The 13,910-nt window shown below is 49.0% G+C and overlaps 3 protein-coding genes across 3 annotated transcripts; 1 reads left to right on the forward strand and 2 right to left on the reverse strand.

Annotated features, from left to right (window-relative positions):
• Window positions 1-468: 468 nt before the first annotated feature.
• EDB91DRAFT_1149908 (uncharacterized protein) lies at window positions 469-3,491 on the reverse strand. Its single transcript, XM_041319383.1, has 6 exons — window positions 1,800-3,491; window positions 1,716-1,750; window positions 1,605-1,663; window positions 1,364-1,551; window positions 1,268-1,304; window positions 469-1,204 (listed from the first exon to the last, which is right to left on the reverse strand). The coding sequence occupies exons 1-6, from the start codon at window positions 3,089-3,091 to the stop codon at window positions 902-904; spliced, it is 1,914 nt and encodes a 637-aa protein (XP_041174147.1). The 5' UTR covers window positions 3,092-3,491; the 3' UTR covers window positions 469-901.
• A 27-nt stretch (window positions 3,492-3,518) lies between these two features.
• On the reverse strand, window positions 3,519-6,890 carry EDB91DRAFT_1149919 (uncharacterized protein). The gene is made up of 15 exons (XM_041319384.1): window positions 6,689-6,890; window positions 6,297-6,632; window positions 5,820-6,173; window positions 5,749-5,769; window positions 5,563-5,694; window positions 5,317-5,511; window positions 5,126-5,259; window positions 4,905-5,074; window positions 4,762-4,848; window positions 4,429-4,705; window positions 4,285-4,377; window positions 4,156-4,235; window positions 3,972-4,101; window positions 3,757-3,898; window positions 3,519-3,701 (listed from the first exon to the last, which is right to left on the reverse strand). Exons 2-15 carry the CDS (start codon window positions 6,444-6,446, stop codon window positions 3,624-3,626), a joined length of 2,043 nt encoding a protein of 680 aa, XP_041174148.1. The 5' UTR covers window positions 6,447-6,632; window positions 6,689-6,890; the 3' UTR covers window positions 3,519-3,623.
• Window positions 6,891-10,097: 3,207 nt separating this feature from the next.
• EDB91DRAFT_1149949 (uncharacterized protein) lies at window positions 10,098-12,715 on the forward strand. The gene is made up of 23 exons (XM_041319385.1): window positions 10,098-10,307; window positions 10,364-10,419; window positions 10,477-10,490; window positions 10,539-10,567; window positions 10,618-10,627; window positions 10,676-10,735; window positions 10,790-10,799; window positions 10,856-10,873; window positions 10,926-10,951; window positions 11,000-11,025; window positions 11,079-11,128; window positions 11,178-11,202; window positions 11,257-11,268; window positions 11,315-11,330; window positions 11,387-11,432; window positions 11,484-11,587; window positions 11,644-11,703; window positions 11,757-11,784; window positions 11,831-11,888; window positions 11,941-11,965; window positions 12,014-12,143; window positions 12,204-12,299; window positions 12,353-12,715. The coding sequence occupies exons 1-23, from the start codon at window positions 10,202-10,204 to the stop codon at window positions 12,410-12,412; spliced, it is 1,065 nt and encodes a 354-aa protein (XP_041174149.1). The 5' UTR covers window positions 10,098-10,201; the 3' UTR covers window positions 12,413-12,715.
• Window positions 12,716-13,910: the final 1,195 nt, after the last annotated feature.

Here is a 13,910-nt window from a genome sequence, read left to right on the forward strand (position 1 = left end):
CAAATACGACCCAGACGTGACAATCTATCCAAAGCGTTACAATGAGACTGCACGCATCTAAACTCCGCAGTGCCGAAATGCGGCACAAAAACACCAATTGCTGCGGTGCAAGCGGTGCGGAGTGTGAAAAGGCATGGCGGCAGACGTGTGACATGGTGTGACAAAATGCGCGAACTCTAGGGAAAACCGCACTTTTCTGCGCGGTAAGTCTCCGGTGGACTCAACATGTCGATTTTGAAAGAAAAGACCAGCGGGCCTTGTACTTTCGATGTCAGGCTATCTATCTGTCGAAAAATTCTATTTTTATGTGGATGTGTTGTAGAGTTATAGATGTTTTCCCAAAAATGCGCGAACTCTAGTGGACATCTAGTAGTACGGTGCAATCGACACCCAACAGGAGTCGGCAGGTCACACTTATTTCATCATGCAAACCTTGAATAGTTCAGCTCAAAATTTTGGGACAGTGACCTTTCGACTATGCTCTATACGATGGCGAAAACAGCAAGTCAATAGCTGCTGTGGTTGGCGGGAAAAACCCCGGGTGACCCACTACTGGGTCTGACCCGTACCTTACTCAGCCACAGTAATCGTTCTAGATCTACATTTTACATGACACCGTCCATGCCTGCGAGGAAAACGGACAAACCACAGCTAATAAGTAAAATCGATCTGTAATGCTACAATGTTACAACTCGTAAAAAATATTCGTCTAGGGTTATTATACACGACGGGTTGTAACCTCGCTGCAAAATTTCATCGTTCAGGTATGAACACCGCTTCAGCGACACACTCATATCTGGGGTGCGATGAAGGGAAAAATTAGAAAAGAAAGAAAACTTCCATGTGCGACTCAGAAGAATCGACGCACGAGGCGATCAACGAGCGTTACGCTCGTGTTTCATCAACCCGCAACCTTAGTGCCCAAGTACCCCTCGCCCTCCGCGCCATCTCCTTCGCCCTCCTCCCCAGGCTCCTCGCCCTCGCCATCCTCCTCGATAGCTCTCTCCTCCTTCTCGCCCCGCCGATCGTCGTCACGCTGCATCTCGTCCCGCATGACCGCGACGTCCTGGTCAACCTTGGGAGCGACTCTGTCGATCCCGGCCTCCGCGAGGGAAACATGCATGCGGTTCTTGGCAAGGTGAGCGGAGCGCTTCGGGGGCCGCTTGAGCCGGCGGCGGGCAACCATGACCGGGACGGCACAACGCTAATGATTAAGATATCAGATAAAGTGTTATAACAATGATTTCCGGGGTGTGATAAGGCTTACTTGAATGAGATAGTGTGATGTCGAGCCCAAGAGAATGCTATGAAGAGGGGGACATATTAGTTCCAGTGGCGCGATGAGACCATCGTGTACACTTACCCCTTGATCTGACCCAAGCCTCGGGACCCCACAATCAGCATTGTGGGTTCGTTGTAGTCGACGATGTCGAGGAGCATGTGGCGCGCGTTTTTCGAGTGCCATGCTTGGCAGGAGACAGTCACGTTCAAGTGTGTGCGCTGCAAGAGCGATGTTGCTTGACGGACGAGGATGTAGGCAAGGCCTTGACGCTATGAGCCAGCATTCATTAATTCACAGTATGAGCAGATGAGAGTCGTCTCACTTCCTGTTGAGAACGAAGTCTGGTGGTACGGTCCGCTGGGTTGGGGATAGGCGGGTCAACTGTAGCATGTCAATCAGAACAAAATGTGAATACAAGTGAGGATACCATTACCTTTGGCCTCGTTTTCGACGACCGTAACGATGAGCCTGCACCGTCAATTGGACAGTGTACTACGAGAGGGGTGAGAAGACTCACAAATGATCACCATCTCGAATTACTGTGCCGATACCCCACTCAACAGCATAACGACTCTCCTCGCTGAGGTCACTAGCGACAATGTACATCCGCCTCCGTCTTGCTGATGCCTCTGGCTCGCCCTGAGTCATAGTGATCGTGCACCGATCACGCTGGAATAGTGGACGAGAGGTCTTCAGAGGAAGAGTGTCATGATGCCGAGACTTCCTTCGCTTAGCACCCCCACGCTTGCCTTTAATCGAGGTGAAACTCGTCCGGTTCAGAGTAGATGGAAAATAGGGTTCGGGTGGCACAACAACATTGACACCTTCACCCAATGGATCGGGATCCATAGCGACGTCGTCAGGGTCTAGCTCTCCTGTTGGAATCTCATGGGCGGCAATAAGCGCATTCTGCTCTGTGTTCCTCTCGGTGACGATATCAAACATGCCCGCGGTGTCATCGCTCCAATCATCATCGTCATCCTCCGTTTCTTCCCCAGCGTACTCTGAACCTGAATCCGGATCATCTGTGAAAGCATTGCGGGGTCGGACAGCAAGTGTACGTCGTGAAGTGACAGAGTCGCAGTCCGATTCCTCGAGGGGAAGAGGAGTAGGAGATGCATCACGATCGCGGGGACGGAAACGGCGAAGACTGAAGGGAGATGACGAGCGAGCACGGATGGATTCCTTGGAAGCTACAGATGCTGTGTCCTTATCCTTATCTTTATCTTTTGTATAAGACGGAAGTACAAAAGACGAGGAGCGAGCCTTCCGTTTGTTTGCGGTGCGTCCGCGAGTTTCCTTGTCTTTGTCGTCGTTCGTTGACGTGTTCGTGCGAGTCAGAGACAGTGCGGAAAGACCCCCTATCATGGAGTTAAAAGATATCTTGCCGAAGGATCCGGAGGTGCGAGTGATCAGTTCAGGTGATTTCACGGTGGCGGTCGAGGACGACAATGTAGCAGAGGACGATGATGCAGCATTGTTTGGTAAACTCTGCTCATACTGCTGTAGATGAGAAACAGAGGAATGAGGAGATGAGTGCAAAGAAAGGAGGTGAGAGAAGGAAGAAATAGAGCTGCGTTTCGGTGTGCTAGGCCGTGAGGTCTTTGAGCTTGGCTCACAGCGCGGATCGCTCGCACCTGGGTCTGCAGAATGGAAGGTCTGCTCGAGTCCCTCTATTGGGGACGTCAACCCTGTGTCCAAGAGAAGGGTTGGTCTGGGTATGTCCTTTGCAGCGTCCTTCTGCGAACCGTGCCACGCTAGCCAGCTGCGATGTCTTGGACGCACGCCAGGCTCAGCAGTGGCAGACATGACCGTTGCAGTAGAGATACAGGAAATAGCGATTGAAATGGGTCGAAACAAAGGGTGGCGCTTACCTGAGTCGAAAGGTTCCTGATATTGGTGGCTGCGTCGTTCGAGACTGATGGCTGGAAAAGGCGAGAAGTTTAATCGTGAGGAACAATGAAACGCACAAGAGTATTACAGCGTCTTGGCGGACACGATGATTACTCACTTTCGCTTCTTTTCCCCCGTTCATCATAGTTCTTGCCCTAGTAGTCTCGTCCGCTCGAGAACGTCAACAAGTTAGATCCAAAGATTTGCTATACCCCCGAGTTTCTGTGTCTGCTGCTAGAGTTTCCGTGTTGGTCGCTTGCACAGTCGTCCTATTGTTCGATATCAGAACCTGGTGGGCAGTGCAAGGGGAGTTTCTTGAATGGGTAAATCCTGTGCACGTGGCTTCCTGAACCCCATAAATACACATGCAATTCCTTCTGCTATGACTGTCACATGACTACTAGGTACTGAATCCTGAATGTATACGTCTCTCTGCTTTTCTCTTTTCTCACAGGCTCGCAGAAGGAGCTTTCCCGAACATCTCCTGCAAGAAGGCCTCCGAGTTTGGCGGTCGACCCAGGAAATCCTGCACCATTACATGAGCCATCATCCTCAGATTGAATTGTGAAAATGCGACGCACCTCAAGGGACACCGTTTCATCCCGGCTACCTCCCACAAGGAGAATCTTGTCCCTGTAAAGCTTGCCAAAAGCAGGGTTCAACGGATCCTTCTTGAAAACTGTCGCATACATGTCCGCGGCAAACACCAGCGAGTACGTGTACCTGATTATCGCGATTGTCCGAGACGTCAGTTTCAGCCGGTGGCCCATCAGAATCCTATGGTTGCATGACTCACCCGTAGTACCCTGCGTCATAGCCACCGACGATGTGTCCGAAAGTGCCTTGTCCAGGCTGGGCTTTACCCCCTTTTACTAGCGAGATCGACTCACGCAGGTCATTCCAGAGTTTGGTGTAATCTGCCGCCTCTGTATAATAGCCCGTGAGCCCTGCGGTCGAAAAAAATAACAGCCCCATCTAACCTTTATCCACGTGCACTTTGAGGTCAAACTTGGCGAAGAACAGTTGCCGAAGGTAAAATAGCCCAACGTTTACGTAGCGGCTGCAACACATGTCATGCTTCATTCTCGAAAACTTAAGATGAAACACACCTCTTTATCATCTTATCTATCAATTCCGGCGACAGCGGTTCCTGTGTCTTGTAATGGCTTGACATTCGCTGGAGCACTTTGGGCTCCCAGCACCTACTCTATGCCGTCAGCACTCCTCACGCCGGGGCTGCATAGAACGCGCACCAGTTTTCAAGCATTTGCGAAGGGGCCTCAACGAAATCTCTCGCCACAGATGTACCGTGGAATCGCGCGTACTTCGTTCGGCTCAGCAATCCATGGAAGACATGGCCCATCTCATGGAAAAACGTCGTTACGTCGTCGTGTCGCATTAGAGCGGGCCGGTCGGGAGTTGGCTTTGCGAGATTCGCCACCATTGCTGTCAGAGGGTAGTGACGTCCGCCCGATGGCAGTTCATAGCCCGGGAGAAGGCCCCACACAGCTGCGTGAGAGTACTTTGCAGCTGCCAATAGGACAAAGTTTAGCAAGGACAAATACAAATGAGCTTCGCGTCCTTACCGCGGGGGAATAGGTCAAGATAGCAATATCCTACAAATGCAGATCCGTCTTTGGCATCCTTCTCCCACACCGCAAATTGTTGCACTTCTAGAGCAAAAAGTCAGACCGCTGAAAAAAATTTCGACACAGCCAGTGCTACTCACCTGGATGCCAGACATCTTTGGCGTCGTCCTTGATCTCAATGAACTTGACTCCAAGCAGGTCCTGGTATATTTTCAAGATCGTGGGAACAACGACGGAGACCGGGAAATATTCCTTCACGAGGGATTCGTCGAGGTTGAGTGTCTTCTCGACATAGACGCGGTCATAGTACCTGTCATGAAATGAGCGAGGACCGATGGTACCGATCCACGTGGTGCCTTACCTGTAGTCCCAGATGTAGAACTCGCCATCGAACGGAAGACCGCGCTCCTCGTGATCCTCTTTCTTGAGCTGAAGGAGGATCTTACGCTCTTTTTCTCCGACAGGGCGCAGCTTCCCCTCAAGGTCATCAAGGAACTAGGGTGCATGTATGTTGGATTGATAGGAGCAATTGGAAATTCGGAAACCACTCACTTCCTCGGCGTTCTTACCAGACTTGACCATCTTCACTTCCGTAATGTAGTCAGCCCAGGTCTCATAGCCAAGCATCGCGGCGATGCGCCGGCGCAGGTCAAGCGCCTTCTCAAGTAAAGGCACATTTTGTTTTAGTCGGTCATCATATCCTTCTTGAGCCCTGCGTCGCGTGGCTGGATTGTGCGCGGATTTGAACTGCAATAATCCTCAGGTGAATCGACGGAAGCTCTTCATGATGTCACATACGATTGGGAAGATATCTGGCGTCTTGAAAGTGACATCATAGACTTCCTTCGAGCCCTCAGTGCGCTTAGTGTAACCCGAGATGACATCAGCTGGGACACCATCCAGTTCTTCGAGAGTGAACGAGATGCGACCCTGTGTATGTTTGGGTTGTCAATGCCATGAATCAAAGTAGACGATCATTCTCACATCCTCTTCATTGAAGTTTTTCTACAGACGATATTAGCATCACGCCTGAACACTAAAGGAATGATCCCTACGCTGAAATCCAAGCAAGCTTGCGAGAGCTCTTTCTTCAACTTCATCAGCTCCTCGCGCTCCTTCTCAGGGAGCGCGAGACCGGCTCTCTTACCATCCAACACCATCTTCTCCACAAGCCTCCGCTGTTCGTCGCTCAGTTTCTCCCATGCACCAGATTCGCGCAGATTTTTCTCCGCGGCGGCCTTGGCTCTGAATACGTCAGGACGCATGGACTCCTCGACGTCAAAATCACGCTGAAGAACCTCCGCTTGATTGGAAGCATCTCTGAGCTCTTTGGAGGTGGAGACGTTCTGGTAGAATGAAAGAGGCTCGCAAATGATCAGGGCTTCCGCCTCTGCGTTAGCAAGCGGTAACTAAGGTAGTCGGAAGCTTGTTTGAGTATGCGATGACAACTGATCGGAGGCATCACTCACAAAAACCTGCGAGTTAAATCAAAGATGATCAGTCCGACAATGCACACACGACAGTTCACTTACTGATTCGAAGGTGCATTCAGCCTCCGGGAGAGCCGCGACTTTGTCACTGACCGCCTTGTTCTGAGCAAGGGCCTGCTTGGTGATACTCAGGACTTCTTCCGGGGTGTGGTTCCACTTAGGAGGAGACTGTGGCGGCGTCAACGAAGCCATGGCAGGATCACTTTCAAATAGCGAGAACGCAAAGTTGGATCTTGTACGTGAACTGCTGGAGAACGGTCTTGAGGTCTGTAGTCGTGAAAATTGGGTTCGCGGGTGGTTCTGGCGCAAGCCAATAGATGTTAAGGATGGAGATTGGATCCGTGTGGGGTACTTAAGCGCTAGATTGGGGCTATCAATCTGATATGTCCTGTCAGTACTTCCGCTGGCTTGCGTGACCGACCCAATATATCCACCGGGATTATTTGCAAACTGCCAAAAGCGCGAGTCTGCGTTGCGTGATTCCGGTAGTCTGAGACGTGGTAAAAGACGTATAGACTTGGAGGACGCAGAGCTTGCAAGGACGGTCATCAATGTTGCAAATGAATCCAAGCCAAGGGCTTTGAAGGCAACTTGCAGTCCACGTAGCCGAGCGTAACCGACGGAGTTTTATAGTCAAGTAAGTCCGTCGCTAATTAGCCGGTGCAGGCGCCTAACTCAAATCTTCAATGGTTTCTTTAAGCCGCGAAAGCGTATTACGGTCGATCTAGGGTATCCGTGCTGTCCGATGGTACGCTACTTGTATGGTATCTTCACCAATTGGTCTCACTTAAGTCACCTCGCAATTGCGCAAGACCGCGAAGGATGAGTTGAGCTAGCCAAGAGGTTGCCCCGAGCGACAGCCGAGGAGGACCCAATAAAAATTACTCCTGGTATATAAGTAGACAACTCCTGTAGCAACTGGATCTCGTCGCGCGCGGCTACTTCTGACTCCCGGAATATTTTTCTCGGCTCCCAGTTTGGGGCCAAGCTGAGCGGGGATGGGCCATGACCTGCCATGACCCGTAATTTAGCCATGAGCGGTCAGACCTACCGTAGTATCATGCATCATGTATGTTCGTAATGTGTCCAGAACGTACGTGTCCCGCTTAGCTTCCGCCCTTCAGGTGTTCCAGAAGTGTAATCCTCGACGTCTGCGAAAATAGAAATTAACCACAGCACGAGTTGGTTGACACACCGTTGGTATGATTAAAATGTCAAGGGGAGGCTGAGGAGGGCGTTCATAATAAATATTAATGGGATACGCTGTTGAGTGCGATTTAATAAGTCAAATACTGCAAGTTTTGGTCGCTGTAATCTCACAAACGAAGTTCCCCGACAAGGGTAATCCGTCGTGTTCATCATGTTCCTCCCTCTTGAGAGCAATACAGGCAGCTCTATCTCGTTCGGCCACCTACGGTTTCTTTTCGAGATCCAGGACAACCTGACACGCAGGTCTGGGTACCACACCTGGTGAAAAATGCGAGACGTACACGACCCCCTGTCAGATCGCGAGGGCACATTCGAAAAGCGATATGCTCGCGGGAGTTGTCACCCCTGGCCTTCAGCGCTCCTCGGATCGTGAGTTATCGGAGCCGATCGACGTTTCAACAACGCTGATATCAAATACAACGACCGACTAACTACTCACCTACGATTGCCGTAATTGTCAAATTATTGAGTCAAATTGAAAGGAACCTTCCAGTGGGTGAACTGTGGAATTATTCCCGTTCGAATCACGCTTATCATAACTTAAAATGACGCCATCCAGGACCCGTTAGTACTAGTCAGGGACATTGGGAGGCAGATACATTATAAGTAATGCATTACTTACACGCCTGCCCTGAGGAGGTATACCTGTAACTTAGCTGTAAGTAGCTCAGCTAGAGAAATGCAGGGCAAAGGTAGTATACTTACTATGGCTTTTCTATAGAGTTGGACTTTGTGACGCAGCAGGAAGGGTCGAGTGGAATCCTGGTGAGTATTAGTAGTGCACGTTCATTGTGGTCACAAGGTAGGCTGTGGATCATTGTTCTGGATTAGGCACGGTCAATGACAGTCATGGTGCCATAATGCCTGCACAACCCAAGTGGCATTGCGAGAATCACAGTAAATCTGATTGGCCCCGTTGAGTGGTCCTGACTCAGACAGGACAGTGACGTGGCATTTGAATTCGTGTCTCTAACTTGACATTCGCAAATTCGCACGTCATTCACCGCCCGGGAGGGATACCGTCCAACGCGAATAGAAATCAGTGTGGTTCTTGCCTGAGTGAACAAAGAAACGTTGAACACACTTTCTCAAGAAATCTGGTGCTCATAGACTTCGTGCCACACTTGTGCAACATTCGAGTATCCAACTTGACCCACTGCCTCGCCGAGCATCGCGATCACGTTGTAAATCCACTCTGAGTGTGCCTACAACTGTGACTATAGTCACAAATACACCAAGCACTGATGACTACAGACTTATCCACTCCTGCGAAGCTGCAGAGGACCGTGATCATCGGGTGCGACCAGATTCTACATCCATCACTGCACTCCATTTTGACTCATACCCAGAGTAGATAGGCTTCCCGAGCCCGCGAGTCACTGATTTATAAATTAAAATTATAATCATATACCTAAGTCCAGGGTTCTTATGAGGCAGATACTTACGCCTACTATCCACTTGGGGTTTGGGGTAAGGCTTCTTCCGTGCTAAGTAAGAAAAACGAGACGTGAAAGTAAAAGCGTGTATAAATGAGTTCGATGGTCGCGCACACAAGGAAGACCGTATATAGCTAGCTCAGGTATCCCGGTGAACGCTTAGAAGTTAGAAGTGCTTAGGCCTTACAGTTGCGCAGATATGTCGTGATTTTGAAGGCGTTCCGAGTCCGACACGGAGTTTCACTCAAGCCGAGCCTGAGGCCTGAAATCCCCCCCGGCGTCAGTAATAAAGTGTGCAGCATCCCAAGCACAAATGTTGGTACTCATATTTTAAATCGGTTTCCAGAATTCGGCGCATGCTCGGGGGTTGGCATCAGCAAAACACTTTGCACTGTGGAACTCTGCGAGACTCTGTGGGTTCTGTACAGAACCCACAGAAGCAAAGTGATTTGCTAATACGGATCCGAACGTTGAGTGCTATGAAATTCAACCCTTCATATGAAATATTGCAAAAGCTGCCTGAGCATCATGATCGCGGGATAATGCAACCTTACTGTGCAGGTCGGAGGCATTCCTGTTTTGAGACCCTGTTGAGTCCGTTTGCATCGTTCTTTGCGCAAGAATTTTCGACTACGCATAGCAACTGTGTGATGGTATTCCCAAGGTCCTAGACCCGGGTCATCATCATCGCGGGAGCAAGTACTGGTGATGATCCAGTCCCAGATGCGGCAAAAACGACAAGACTTTCTTGAATGAACCGCAGGCCTTGTCTCCCGTCAAGGTATATGGAGGATTATTTTGCGCTCTATGAACGTACGTTGTTCGGAAAAGGATAGTGATATCGGTTCTTATAAACGAAACCGGCGGATCGAAGTTTCCGCCTCAAGCCACAACAGCAGGCCTGGACTTTGCGAGTCGCCCTGTCGTGGTAGGCAACTAGGTTAAGTTGGTCTTTCCAAAGTTGAGTACCAGTCCCAGTGTTCCTTCCAGGTCCATTGAGAGAGGAACCCGGGTCACGGGACTCAAAGTACTACGGTTAAATGTTTTTACATAATATAAACTTACTTGAACTCAGATTGCACTGCAGTGGCTTCCGATCACGGTATCATTAACCCGCGACGTGCTTACATAAGAAATTGAACCCTGGTTTCTATTGGACATGGGCATCTCCGTCGATCGTTTACATACATATGCTTAATACACGTGCTAGTTATGCGAAAGAATTAAACTTGAGATGGTTTTCATCATCTCCTCCATGTATATTTCTTCATCCTTCCCTTCTCAATCTGCGCTTCACTACGCATGATGAGTGACCCCAACTCCCCATCTCCTGCTGAAGTAGAGAATCTCATTGTTCTTTTCATGGGCTTCGCGTTTGCAACATTTTTATACGGCTTGACGTTCTTTCGTGAGCATTTTCATGGTCTCTCACTAAACCTGTTTCATGTTGTCTAATTGTTGCAGAGAGCTACATTTATCATTCTCGATACTCCAATGATTATACGTGGACAAGAGTCTTGGTATGCTGTCATCTCCTATCCGTCAAGTGTGTGTTTGACATCCCCACTCCGTCTCAGGTTGGGGCACTATTGTAATGTATTCCAACTTTGGACTTGAGCTGCACCTCACCTATATTCAGTGTCCTAGATACGGCTTCAACTGCCCTAGGTGCGATCATCTCTATACGTGTTTTCTGTTTGCCTAACCTAGATCTATAGTATCTTACCTGTAGGAGAAGTGTGCCCATTTACTTCAATTTTTGACGCATATGAACAGATTATATCACTACCTGATAACGATGTTCGACGTGAACATCGAGGTCCTAGATGCCACGCCGTAAGTGTCAAGTTCGTGGAATGTATGTATGTGATGTGTAACTGTGTTCTCCAGAGCTTTCTGCGTAAGTCAACTTTGCACAAAACCTTATGTTGCTTTCTCATTGTCTGACATACAAAGATACAAGATGTTCTTTCGGTGAGTCTACACTCAGAGGTCGCTCTCGAGGTAGCTCACAACAACACTTTAGGTCATTCTCACTTTGATCGCACAGTTGTAAGGTCATTGATAATAGAACGTTTGGCATCTCTTACTCTCCCTTAGATTCTTTGTTGGTCGACTTTACACCGGTGAGCCCAGTCTTCAAGTTGTGTATTCTGTTGTCTCATCATTCGCTCAATAGTTTGTGGTGGTCCTGCAAGTACCACGTCAAGATTCGTCACTACGGCAGTGGTATGTATTTATTATCCATGCTCAGTCAGTTCCACTAACCCTATTACAGTTATTTTTTGCCTTCGTCGCCTTTGGTCAGTATCCTTGTTCGCATGTATAAACTTTGTTTGACATGTATTTTATTACAGTTTTCGGCCTGAGTCAGTATATTTGATATTCAATGGAATCCTATTGATGGCAGTGCAGCTTCAGTAGGGCAAATGTAAGCGGACACAGATTGGTCTTAGATACCGCCACTGATGCGAATTCAATTTTCAGCTTCCAGCAAAGGCAACTATCTGCACTAACTTTGCCTCTTGTGGGAGTTGGTGTTTCAGTTTCCAGGCACCGGAGAAATGCTCACCAAGAATTACAGGCTGTCGCCGGTATCAGCCAAGGCTTCGCGGCAGTCGCAAATATTATCATTTTCGTTGCGATGTGTTGGTCGTTGCGTCCAGCACGTTATCCAGACATGCTCGTGTCAGTGTTCCGTATCGTGGGATTCAAGTAACTGCTGACGCATTGTTTTGAAACAGGCCTGAGGGAGTGCTGGACAATGTTGTTGTGCTATTTACTGGCCGTGGCCTGGCACTCGCGTAGGTCAATTTTATGTCGGTTTCTGCAACCTAACCATGTTTCCATTGGTCAGCGTCACTCAGCTAGCCTACTTTGGCACAGTAGGTGTATACTCAGGAAGCAGCCCCTCATAACTCATCGATATAGTTTGTTTCCTCACCAGGAAAACCATACTGGATAGCGGTCCAGATGGTAACATGCAGGAGTGAGTTTTTGTTACCCACTCACTGCGTGCACAAGCTCATGGCAGAACATAGTCTGTGTCAATACTATCTTGGGACTGTAAGTCATTCACCTGGCGGTTCATCAGACACTCCCATTTGTTCCCAGGTTAAATGCCCGAGAAGTTAAAGGCGGCGTAGGTCTCAATGAAGAAGAGACATTCTCCGACCACCACGATTCACAAAACGATGGTTTGCCAAGTGCCATCCGCTTCCGCATGCCATTGAGCACAAAGGCAGTGAGCCACACACCTCGAGCCCAAGCATTCGGTACTGACATGAAGCTATCACATCATCAGACACAACAGTCATTGAACTTTTCATCACATAGGGGGGACAGCAGGGGTAGTGAAATTGAGGACGCAAGCAAATCATATGCAGATGGCGAAGACTTGGTTTGTTCCTATATGATGTTGACGTTGTCCCTTTACTTATTGATCTATGACAGGCCTCCATTCGTTCTCATTGTAGTGAACAGCCTGCATATGACAAGGCAAGTTTGTCATGATGCTGAGTCTGATTCGCCGGCTGCATGCTTATCAATATCGTTGTACTAATGATCGCTATCTACTGCACTCGCTTTGCTCGCTATCGCCCCCCACCCAAGTTGTATTATATTGCTGTTCATGCTGGAGTCTTGAAGCAATGCACCGCGGATCTACTAGATCAGTCCCTGCATCTTGAGCTTAGACCCAGAGGACATGTGTTATATCACGGACTAACGAATACATAGCATATCGCACACATTGTACGTACTGTCTACACCGATATAATTTTGGGAAATCAAATTGAAGTCCCTCAGAACCGCGTATTCTCCTAGAGCTGACCTAATGAAAATATGCGGAAGTATTTGGAACAAGAAAGTCGAATTTCAATTATCGTGCCTAATCTCGATGGTGATCATGGGGATATCGTCACCCTGGGGTTATGGGAGCTCGTTACTAGCCCTTCCGGTGCCATCGGCACCCCACAGAAGTCGGCAGTCACGCTTTTTCGCAGGGTTTCGTGTGACAGAATGTGACTGCTGGTGACCAATTGTAACGAAAGTATCACGTTTTCTGTGTGACCTGCCGACTTCTGTGGGGTGCCGATTGTACCGGAAGGGATAGTACATCAGCAAAAGCGGCTGAAATTTCGCGCAGTTTAAGTGTTAGAAATCAATTCAGTTCACCTGAGACTATACCAAAGAGGGAATGTCAGGGATCGTAAAACGATAGTTTTTCGACGGGTCCAAACATTGATGTCGCGCCCGGGTCAGTACTACTGACCCGGGCGCGAGGTGCCTATGTTCATGTGGGTCCTGGGCTGTTCTGGGTAGCTCGGGCAGCAGCTCCCGCGTGACATAATTATACTTGAGTTCAATCGTTTGTCATGCGTATAGACGCGGGGCTATTCAGGTAAACCCGTTTTCGTAGAACCTCACGTCAATGCCCGGTAGGGGCTCCTCACGATCTTCGGTCGCTGTCCATTGCACGAAATATCACGCTTTGTTCTGACCGTCCAGAGTCCCGGCAAATTTTCAAGGCCCATCGATGAGAAGTCCACGGACGCCGAAGGCCTAAAATCAGCTCTGCCGGTGCCCATACAAGACTGAATCAGGATAGTATGCGTGAACCAGTGTATGATATTGTCGCGCGTTGTGCCGGTCCTCGGATCAGCTGAAAGAGAGTAGGTAATCAAAAAATAACGTACGATGAGGGGGAAGATCGTAACTATTGAATACTGGACGATATTCGTCGTTACCCGCGAAATTATACAATATCAAGGTTTCGGTCTTGTGGCACATGGTGAGGGTCTCGTCCACATGCTTTAGAGTTCCGAAGGGGTACATTGAGTACTATATGACTCGGATAGGCCCGTGGAGTGATTCCGAAGGTTCCCCATAAGATGTTAATTGGCCACTTGAATTTCGACCGCGGAGCATTATTTAAGATTCGGTAGCGGCGCAGGGATGATGGTTTGCTTGTCAGGTCTACAGGTTTACAAGGTCAAGGGCTGCTCAATTC

Source organism: Suillus paluster (assembly GCF_016628075.1).
Source record: "Suillus paluster strain FC165 chromosome Unknown EDB91scaffold_55, whole genome shotgun sequence".
NCBI classification, from domain to species: Eukaryota; Fungi; Basidiomycota; class Agaricomycetes; order Boletales; family Suillaceae; genus Suillus; species Suillus paluster.